Here is an 11,165-nt window from a genome sequence, read left to right as displayed (position 1 = left end):
TTGAAACCCGTCCGAGCGCAGAGCGCAGGCGCTCCAAGCGAGAGAGCCCCGCCCGCTCAACCCACCCCCGACGTCTCCTGCTCCCGAGGCGAGGATTGGGCGGGGCGCGAGCGTTATGCCGCCAGGCTGGTTCCCGGGTTCCCTTCCGCGCCAACCTGTCACGTGGGCTCTGGAGAGGGGAGGAGGAAGGGGCGGGGCGCCGGAGGAGAGTCGCGAGAGAGCCGCGCTGCTTCCCAGGCTGTGCGCGTGCGGTCCGAGCCGAGCCCGCTGCCGTTGGTACTGCAACCGCTTCCAGCCGCCGCCAAAGAGTAAGCGGGCGGGCGGGGGGGGGCGAAGGAGAGAGGAAAGGAAGAGATTGACCAATGGGAGCGGGGAGGGTCCTGTGCATGAAAACGGGGTTTTCCCTCCCCGCATGGTCTCCTGACCACCCCCCTCCCGGCCGCACGAGGTGGTTTAGTCCCCATAGGGGAAAGAGTAGATGGGATCAGGGAACTCCTTATGGGGGGGGGGGATGGCGGCGGCGACGCGTGTCTCAGTCCTTGATTTTATAGAGGGGTAGCGGGAGAGAAGAGCCCATTTATGAGGGGGAAGAAGCGGCCTTTGCAGCAGCCACGCCAAGCCTCTCCTTCAGGCCGAGCGCCTTTCTTCTCGCCGCTCCCTTGTGTGAATGTGTTCACACGTGTGTTGGGAGATTGGGGGGGGCGGGACCTGCGAGTCTTCCATGCCGAGGTCCGATCTCCGCTTAGGCTGAACCTCCCTAAATCACAGCCTTGCTAGGCTCTCGTGATCGCTTGGCCCTTTTTTGCGTGGGGACGCGGGCAGAGGCTGCTTGGGACCCTGGCACGTGCTCTGGCGCCCCTCTGCGACTTCCCTGGGGAAGCTGCTGCGGAAGGAGACCTTTCCGCGTTTTTCCCTCCATGTTAAAGGTGGGGCAGCTCCCCTCTCTTTCCCACCCCCACTCCGCCCTGGGGGGGGCGGAAGGTGGGCCAAAGTCAGCCTTCCCCTTGCATTGCAGCGCTGCCCTCCTGGCGGCAGGGGGAGGCCTGGGTCCGCATGACCTTGTGTGCCGACCTGATGGTAGGAAGGAGCACGTGCGGGGGGCAAAGGATACGCTGGGCTTGTTCATTGAACTTTCTTCTTACCTGTTTTCTCCTCCTGAGGCCTCTTTCCTCTCTCCCACACATTCCATCCCACTCCACCTCCCCGTTTTCCTTCATCGGCTTTTCCTTGATGACCTCAGCAGTTTCCCTATCTCCATTATTCCTGGTGTTTGGTTAGTTCAGCATTGTAGTTCCCTCGGCTCCTTTGCATTGAAACTTAACGTCAAGGTAACTAATTGGAATCAATAGGATACCCCTTCCGATTTTTAGGACCATAGAGTTGGAAGCGTCCCTGTGGATCATCTAGACTAATGCCCTGAAGAAAGCTGGGATATGCAGCTGTTCTGTATGGGGATCAGACCTGCAAGATTGACATTTTCAAAACCAACTGAGTTATCTAGATATGCCCCATTAAACAAGCGTTTGCTCAGTAGTTCTGATCATGTGTATATGTTCTAAAATGCACATGCATTCTGTTGAAATGAAATCAGTGCTGAAATTATATAATACTTTCTCCCTCAGGATAAATATGTATGCCAGGGTTGTGAAACGTGGTTCCCTCCTGTTGTTACGTTCCTAACATTTATCAACTGCATCAACTGGGCAGTGGTTAAGGAGCAGTAGTCCAGCAATATCTGGAGGGCCTTAAGTGTCCTATGCTAGCGTACAGGGTTAATTGGTGCTAGCACATAAAATAATAGAACTTTAGAGTTGAGAGGAACCCCGAGGGTCATCTAGTCCAACCCCCTGCAAGCAGGAATCCTGCCCACAGCTGTCCCTAGGTGGGCTTGACACCTTCTGGTTAACAGTCATTGTGCCACCTGAGGGACCTTCAAATGAGCAACCCGTATGGGTACATATTGCTGCGTTGCAGGGGCTTGGACCAGGTCAGGCATAGGCAAACTTGGCCCTCCAGATGTTTTGGGACTACAACCCCCATCATCCCTAGCTAACAGGGCCAGTGGTCAGGGATGATGGGAATTGTAGTCCCAGAGCATCTGGTGGTGCCTCGCAAGACGAAATTAATCTGTTCCGCGAGTCTCTTCGTCTTGCGGTTTTTTCGTCTTGCGAAGCACAGCTATTAATGGCTTAGTGGCTTTAAGAAAAAGGAAACAAACTCGCAAGAACTCGCAAGACGTTTCGTCTTGCGAAGCAAGCCCATAGGGAAATTCATCTTGCGGAACGACTCAAAAAACGGAAAACTCTTTCGTCTAGCGAGGCATTCGTCTAGCGAGGCATTCCTCTTGCGGCGCACCACTGTAATTCAGTTGCCATTTTTCAAAAGGCAGTGCTTGCATTCAGATGACTTCAGCCACTTTGTGTACCTTCAAGCAATGGTCGCGACTGAGCTCATGGCTACAGGCATGGAATACTCTCTAGCACGTGCCAGATAAAGCAGTGGTTGTGTTGGCAGTGATTTCTTTTAAAATTTCATTCGTTTGCAGAAATGCTCCGTTTACCAACAGTGCTGCGTCAGATAAGGCCGGTGTCCAGAGCACTGGCCCCGCACCTTACGAGATCCTATGCAAAAGAAGTTAAATTTGGAGCAGATGCTAGAGCTCTTATGCTGCAGGGTGTTGACCTTCTCGCTGATGCTGTGGCCGTCACCTTGGGACCCAAGGTACTGAAATGGCTTTACTTGCTGTTATGCGGAAGCTTGTGCTGAAGGGATGAGCATAGTCCAAAATATATCCTACATGCTTGGGGTACGATCCAGTCAAAATTAAGAGCTTTGGGGTCTGACTGGTTTTTCAGTGAGAGAGGTGAGCATGTGCTTAAATAACCTTCCAATGGAATCATTGGGGCTTAAAAGTGCTTCACTTTGACTGGACCTTGTCCTTTGGGTCCTCTTTAAAATGGTTTGCTAGAGCATTCCTGTAAATTTATTGCCACTGGCATGCATACTTAACACAAATTAGAATTTGTTGCCTGGCAAGTAGATGAATGAGATAGTTGGGACATGTTCTTTCATGCATTCTCTCACTTTGTTATTCCTTTGAGCTAAAATCCTCAAAGGTTTCAAGTCTACATGGCAGCTGCATATATAGCTAGTTTGAGAGAGGCAGAATGCATCACTCATTTGCTCTCCTTTTTGCCTTAATGGTGGCTAGACCTTCAGGCAGGACAAAGGGTATCAAGAGGTGTGTGCACAAGGTGGCCTTCATCTGAATTTCTTTTGGGCTTCTAAGGCCAGCCAGGGGAAGCAGCAGCAGGGAGTCTCGCTAAGTATTCTAGATGGAACCTTACAATATGCTACAGACATGAATCTTTAGTAATACGTAAAGTATCTCAGTTAACCATTAACAATCCCAAAGCTCTGTCCGTCTTCATTGCAATCACTCACTGCTCTTCAGTCACATGCTCTTCCTGCCTCTCCTGCTCCCTACTTTAGTTTCCTGCACCTGTGTAACACATTCCTCTGCTCCTTTGTAGTCGCACCATTGTTCACGTATAGCAGTCCATAAATGTGCTCATCACTGGTAAAATGTGCTTAAAGTGAGCAAAAGTCCCAACAGTACTCTGGACAGTCGCTATCCTTGACCTCACACTGAACAGAGAGGCTCAGGAAAAAAACTGGTGATATTTCTTTGGTGAGCTTTTTGGCTCAGCGCAAAGTTAGAAAGTTTCCCACAGCCCAACTATGCCATTCAATACCTTAGTCAAGCAAGACCTTGTTCCTCAAAGAGTGTCATTGCCAGCAGTGGGCAGAAAGTTTAGCTGGTTACCAAGGCTAATTGGAATTGGTGGGCCCTCGTTTTAAGCGGTTCCTCTGATGTCCTCAGAGCTGGTAATTTTTTAATTTTTTACTAATCTGATAAATATGACAAGGTGATTTGCAGACAAATTCTTAGAAAAAGTTAAAATAAGATACAAGAACAACAGAGTTTAGATATAAAAGCCACACGATAACGAACAACTAATTTACATTTTGTATTATCTATACCAACAGTTTAAATGGAACTGTTCCTTTACATTCACATTATCTGTGCCCACACTTCCTTACGTAAGATATTGCTGCTGCTGCTGCTGCTTCTCCAACATTCATTGTGGTTCCAAATGCACCATGTGTACGGATAAATAAATGTTACATATTGCTATATAAATATCACAAAATATGCCCCTACAGGCATTGCAGCCGTGGCTGATGTGCTACTGTTGTGTCAATAGGTGGCAGAGAGGAACAAGCTATGTCTACGCTCAGTGTTCTGCAACCCGTGAGCACTCAGAATGATTAGTAGCTTGACAGGTGTCCCATAAATAAATATCATACATTGAAGTTTTACAAGGGTCCTGTTAGAGCAAAAAAATTGTGCTTATGTAGCAGAATGTCCGTCCCACTCGCATGAGCACTAGCTATCCCCATATCTGTTCTAAAAGGTAGAGGGAGCCCCTAAAACAGATTTATTTTTGTTGGGGGGGGGAGTTCCATTGTTCAAGTGCAAATACTTCATGCAACATTAGTTGAATGCCTGCTAAAAATATTTTTGTATGTATGTAAAACCTGAAGTTCAGAGCTGGTTCCATGTGTATACCAAGCATCTTGACATAGCTCTCTGCTTACTAAGGGATCATCTGCTGGTGGAAAAGTCTGTAAATGTTAGCCAAAGCCAGATTGTGCATCAACATTGCAAGCCACACAACACATAGTTAAACTAGTGGAACTTGCTGCTGCAGGAAGCAGTGATGACCACCAATTCAGATGGCTTTAAAAGAGGGGTGGACAAATTCATGGGGGAAGAAGGCTATTAATGGCTGCTACCCCCAGTGGTTCTGCTTTGCTACCACTGCTGGAGGTCATAGTGCTTCCAAATACCAGTTGCCGCAAACAACAGGAAGGGAGAGTACTCTTGTGTTCAGATGCTTATGGGCCTTCCACAGGCAACTGGTTGGCCACTGGGGGAACAGGATGCTTGGCTAGATGGGCCGTTGACCTGATCAAGCAAGCTCTTCTAATCTTCTATAATCATGTCATCAAGGGACATGGAAAAGAGTTAAGAGCCTCGGACACAAGATCACCAGGTTGATGGACCATATGGAATTGATAGAAAGGACTGGCAGAATCCGAGACCAGGGAGAAGAGACGGTGGAAGAAGACTGGAAAAAAGTTTAAAATTTATTTATAGAAACATTGTAAAATTAATGAGTGTTAGAAAAATGTTGGAATGAAATTACACGGTTTTAGTAGAAATGTTATAAGGAGTTAAGTACAAATAAGTTTTAGGGCATTAATGGTAAGATAAGGTTAAAATAAATTAAGACAATTATATGACAGAAAACAGTGAAAGATGGAAAGGATTTGCTGAAATAATTAATAATTAGAACACAAAAAAGGGAGGTGTGAGGAGGTCGATGAAACAAGTTAATGAAAGACAAAGATACGGAAATATTGGATGTGTTTTTAATTGTTTTTGCTTTTGTTTTGATGTATTGTGGTTTTTTGTGTTTTTGTGTTTTTTGTTTTTATGTATTGTAATGTACTGATTTCTATTGTTTATTTTCTTTCTTTTTTCCTTCTTTCTGTAATCTTTAAACTTTTAATAAATATTATTTTTTTTAAAAAAAAAATCTTCTATAATCATGACATTGTAGAGTTCAGAGGGTCCTCTAGTCCAACCCCTGCTATGCAGAAATCTTGGCTGAAGCATCCATGACAGATGGCCATCCAATCTCTGCTTAAAAATCTCCAAGGAAGGAGAGTCCACCATCTTTCAAGGGGGTCTTTTGCACTGTTTGCACTTTTGCATATCTGCCTTCCTGGAAGCGTTGCGGCTTCCAGCCTCAGGAAGAAATTACCTTAGTAATCCAGTGTTTCATTGTGCGTGTGTGTGTCATGTTTTTACAGGGGAGAACAGTAATTATTGAACAGAGCTGGGGAAGCCCTAAGGTGACGAAAGATGGCGTGACAGTAGCCAAGTCAATTGACTTGAAGGACAAGTACAAAAACATTGGAGCCAAGTTAGTTCAGGATGTTGCCAACAATACCAATGAAGAGGCGGGAGACGGTACTACGACCGCAACGGTACTGGCACGTTCGATTGCCAGGGAGGGGTTTGAAATGATCAGTAAAGGAGCAAATCCAGTGGAGATCAGGAGAGGTAATGATGTGGATAACGTTGGCTCAGACCTGCCAATTCCTCTAGTTATCTTCCTTGTTTATCTTGGAATTTGTTTTCAAATTACAGTGGTACCTCGGGTTAAGTACTTAATTCGTTCCGGAGGTCCGTACTTAACCTGAAACTGTTCTTAACCTGAAGCACCACTTTAGTTAATGGGGCCGTCGCCGCACTGCCGGAGCACAATTTCTGTTCTCATCCTGAAGCACTATTTCTGTGTTAGAGGAGTCTGTAACCTGAAGCGTATGTAACCCGAGGTACCACTGTATGTACCAATGTTGCAGAAACATTACAAGGTGCTACTTTCGTGAAAAGAAAATGGGAAGTGGGGTGTCTAATTTTCTGGTCATAGATATGCGTACATCCCTTCCTCGTACGCAGGTGTCCAGCGACCCACATCCAGTGGAGCTGTGGGCATGCTATTAGCGTTAGCTGAGTATCAGCAGGAAGTGAGTGTAGGTATTTGGCATTGCAAATGCTTCTTTATTTACAGCAGATCAAAACAACAAACATGATTGAATGTGAGCAGCAGCTTCACACACGTCTCCTCTGTCCGAAAGCAGAGAACAAAGAGAGAAAGTACAAAAGCACATAGAACGGAAGTACAGTGTCTGAGTTCTGTTCCCACACTCCTATCACTATAGAATGTGGATCATGAGATCCAACAGCAATGAAAGAATGAAATTACTAACAATATATTGTGACCCCTGTTAAAGCACATTGGTCAGTGAATTTTTGTATATTGTTTCTGGTGACCGCTTACGTTACGTGTTGTTTACCGAGCATAATGGTACCTGGGCCTTTATCGGTCTTTTATAAAAGAGGCACATAAAATGCTTTTGTGGTCTTCTTAAAAGCATGAAACAAGTGTGTTGAGGATTAAGACCCTGAAGGTCTGACTGCATGGCAGGGTAGGAGGGACAGTTACTGCCCAAAATGAGTAGCACATGCCCGCAGATAGGCAGTCTTAATAAGCAAATTGCATCTTCATCTTACCTCCTATCTCTGCCTTGTGTTGTCTGGCACTATGAAAGTTGCATTTTTGGTTCTGCCTCCTCTTGCCTTTTTAAGGCAGAGACAGATTCGAGTGAACCTGCATGGCATCAGATTGGTGTTTCCCTAGCTGGTGAAAAGCCCTTGATGCTGGAGGTGGAGGTAACCAGTGGCACAATGCGCTGTGTTTTCCTAGGTGAAGAACCCCTCCTAGTGAATGCTTTTTTGGGGAGAAATTCATGATGCAGGGAAGAGGAAGAGGCAGCTCTGTGACATGTGTGGACCCTATCTTCCTGGTGTTTAATGTGATAACTGCATCCTAGCAGTCAGGGATAATGCATTGTATGATCATTTATAGCCTTTTTGTTGCTCTTGGAGCATAGTACGATGGTGAAGTTTTGTTTACTGTTGACTGAGTAGACTGTTTAATTGCATAGCTGTACCGTGTTCCCTCAGGGGTGATGCTCGCTGTAGATGCTGTAATTGAGGAATTGAAGAAGTTGTCCAAACCAGTCACAACTCCAGAAGAAATTGCTCAGGTAAATGGTATCTCTTTCGTAAAACAAACATCTTCCTTCTCCCTGCTACTTTTATATTGTGTAGGTGCACCGTTTAAGAGGGCTTGCTAAATGTAATATTTCACTCCTTTAACAATATTGTATCTGTGAGAAAATGTTCTTGACGCTATTCCTTAAATTTGCGTTAGTAATGCCTCTTTGACTATGCTTTCAATACTCCAGCCTCTTTTTTTTTTTTTTTAAAAAGGTAGTATTTGTAGCTAGTTCACGCAGACCTCTCTCTTTTTGTTGTACAGGTTGCTACAATATCTGCAAATGGCGACAAGGAAATTGGCAACATAATCTCTGATGCCATGAAAAAAGTTGGACGAAAAGGTGTTATCACAGTTAAGGTAAGGGTAACTCTAGTAAGGTCTACTTATTGTATGCCAAAATAGGATACTACAGTGGTGCCTCGCAAGACGAAAAGAATCCGTTCTGCGAGTCTCTTCGTCTTGCGATTTTTTCATCTTGCGAAGCAAGCCCATTAGCGGATTAGCGCTATTAGCGGCTTAGCGGATCAGCTGATAAGCGGCTTAGTGGCTTAACGGATCAGCTGATGGCTTAGCGATCAGCTGTTTAGTGGCTTAGTGGATCAGCTGATAAGCGGCTTAGCGGCTTGGGAAAAAGGGGGGGGAGGAAAAAACCCCCGCAGGAACTCGCAAGACATTTTCGTCTTGCGAAGCAAGCCCATAGGAAATTCGTTTTGCGAAGCACCTCCAAAACGGAAAACCCTTTCGTCTAGCGGGTTTTCCGTCTTGCGAGGCATTCGTCTTGCGGGGCACCACTGTAGCTCAATGTTGAGGAAAAGACCTCATCATTGTAGAAAAAGTGCAACATTATGGGGGAGCCAAAGATCTAAAACAGAAAATGAAGCAGCTTGTTATGAGATAGGTTGTGCACACAGGGTGCAGCTAATTTCCATGACCTTTTTTAAAAAAACAGGACGGAAAAACTTTGAATGATGAATTAGAAATTATTGAAGGCATGAAGTTTGATAGAGGCTACATCTCTCCCTACTTCATTAATACAGCCAAAGGTAAGTTAGAACAGGACTCACACTGCTCGTTTGCCTTAACAGCTTGGTTCTGTTGGAATAGACTAAACGCAATTTTTAAAAAAATCTTAGTAATGTGTTCCTTTTTGCCTCAAAATAGAGGTGTCTGCAAATATTAGAACCCACTCCCTAATTTACAGAATTAGATCTGTGGCACAAGTTGTGCCATCTTTTCTGGCATGTGATGTAGTTTGTACATACGGATAAACACGCAGGGAAAGGTGAGAGCTCCCCATGCCACTTGTCAGGAACTTAATCTCACAATCCAAACCTTAATGAAGCTCTTAGGGTTCCTGATGGAATACCCTAGGTACGTAACACGTGTTTGCCCTTTTGTGTGCCGTTGCTGACGAAGCTGCCTCACAAATTATAGGTGCTGGAACTCTCATGCTTGCATTTTATTTGCATACTTGTGAGGAGGCAAATTTGGGTACAGGCAAAAAAAAAAGAAAAAAAGATTGCTACTAAAATACGTAAAAAATGGAATCCAGCTTTAATCTTTCCCACAAGTAACAAATTATATTTCTCCCAAGCTTCCTTCATTTTAAGCAGCCTAATTTAGAGGGAAGTTGAAAAAGCTTGTTTTGTTTTGACCGTTACACCATTGTTAAAAATTTGCAAGCCAGAAATCTTTGATCTGTTGCAGATCACAGAGAGATCTACCAGTAGATCCTGATCTACCTTCTGCCCATCCCTGAATTAAACTGAAATACTGTATGTTACTGGTTTCAGGTAAACAAAACCAGTAACATACAGAATTATGCAAGAATTAATAGTCCTGTTTTTGCATGTCCTTTGGTAGCATTTTAACAGCACCAAGTTCAAAGAAAAGTTGTATGTTAGAGACCATTGAAAGTCTGCTGTAATTGGGCATGTTTTTTGAAGCATTTCAAAGAAGGTGGCTGCATAATGGCTATGATAGGATTAGAAACTGAGGAATGTTAATAGTCACTATCTCTTGAGATAGTATTTTGTAATTTATTTCAATAACGTTGCTTTCATCTGTAGGACAGAAATGTGAATTCCAAGATGCTTACGTGTTAATCAGTGAAAAGAAGATTTCTAGTGTTCAGTCCATAGTACCAGCTCTTGAAATTGCCAATAATCACCGCAAGCCTTTAGTTATTATTGCTGAAGATGTTGATGGAGAGGCCCTCAGTACCCTTGTATTAAACAGGTAGGCGTGGAACAAGTATCTGTCTTTATTTTTAACACTTTTGAGTTTAATCCATTTGATCTTCCTTAGTAATCTTGCTGCAGAAAGGGGTAACTGTTGCAGGGTAGGGCAAAAATCTTCGCTATAATTAGATAAAACCTTTTTTTCCCCCAGGTATTGTCTGGTCCAAGAAATTGTACACTTTATAGCCAGATCATAAAGGAAATAAGCCTTATTGATTGAAGTAGAAAGTCCATAAAAGAATACTTAGCATTGCAGATCTAGTGGGCTTAAACTATGTGGGGGGGGGGGATGTTCATCAGTACAGTGGTACCTCGGGTTACAGACGCTTCAGGTTAAAGACTCCACTAACCCAGAAATAGTACCTCCGGTTAAGAACTTTGCTTCAGGATGAGAACAGAAATCGTGTGGCAGCGGCGGCGGGAGACCCCATTAAATAAAGTGGTACCTCAGGTTAAGAACAGTTTCAGGTTAAGAACGGACCTACAGAACGAATTAAGTTCTTAACCCGAGGTACCACTGTAGTCTTCAGCCTTTAATATGAAAACAAATTTAAATCCTGACAAATAAACAAACAATGAATAGGAGATCACTTTCACTGATTTTCGGTTGAGTTTTCAGTGTTGCCAACTATGGAGAGCCTTATTTTACGAGAACACAGTTGTACCATTTCGGAATAAAGACGTGAACAACTAATAACTCGGAGTGCTGACTTTCTCTCCTTTTTTTCCAGACTGAAGGTTGGCCTACAGGTTGTTGCCGTGAAAGCGCCCGGTTTTGGTGACAATAGAAAAAATCAGCTTAAAGATATGGCAGTTGCTACCGGCGGTGCTGTAAGTAAATTTTCATACGTATCTTAAGTATTAACACTAAATAATTAGCATGGAATACTCGTTTACCAATTTTTTGCAGAGCCATAACTGATTATATGTACTTTTCTAACAAAAGACGTTGGATGTTAATTCAGATTGCCGTAGGAACATGGGAACTTTATACAAAGACAGGCCATTGGGCCACCTAGCTCAGTAGTCTTCCTAGTCTTAAGAACTCCAACCAACCATCAACAGATGTTTGGGAGATGTTTTCCTGGGGTTCAGGCAGGAATCTTTCCTCTTTTTGCCTAAAGATGTCAAGAGTTGAACCTGACACCTTTTGCATACAAAGCAC

At 44.2% G+C, this 11,165-nt stretch overlaps 1 protein-coding gene across 1 annotated transcript in view; it reads left to right on the top strand.

Moving 5' to 3' along the window:
* The first annotated feature begins 159 nt into the window (after window positions 1–159).
* HSPD1 (heat shock protein family D (Hsp60) member 1) overlaps window positions 160–11,165 on the top strand; it is a 14,557-nt gene continuing 3,551 nt past the window's right edge. Inside the window, exons 1-8 of the mRNA XM_081017081.1 lie at window positions 160–308; window positions 2,546–2,721; window positions 5,944–6,196; window positions 7,664–7,746; window positions 8,022–8,117; window positions 8,710–8,803; window positions 9,830–9,998; window positions 10,732–10,831. Of these exons, the coding sequence (XP_080873207.1) occupies window positions 2,548–2,721; window positions 5,944–6,196; window positions 7,664–7,746; window positions 8,022–8,117; window positions 8,710–8,803; window positions 9,830–9,998; window positions 10,732–10,831 (969 nt within the window). The 5' untranslated portion in view covers window positions 160–308; window positions 2,546–2,547. The remainder of the gene's footprint in view (window positions 309–2,545; window positions 2,722–5,943; window positions 6,197–7,663; window positions 7,747–8,021; window positions 8,118–8,709; window positions 8,804–9,829; window positions 9,999–10,731; window positions 10,832–11,165) is intronic.

The sequence above is a fragment of the Podarcis pityusensis genome (genome assembly GCF_964106645.2).
Source record: "Podarcis pityusensis genome assembly, chromosome: 1".
In the NCBI taxonomy this organism is placed as follows: domain Eukaryota; kingdom Metazoa; phylum Chordata; class Lepidosauria; order Squamata; family Lacertidae; genus Podarcis; species Podarcis pityusensis.
This window is presented reverse-complemented; position numbering and strand designations above follow the sequence as displayed.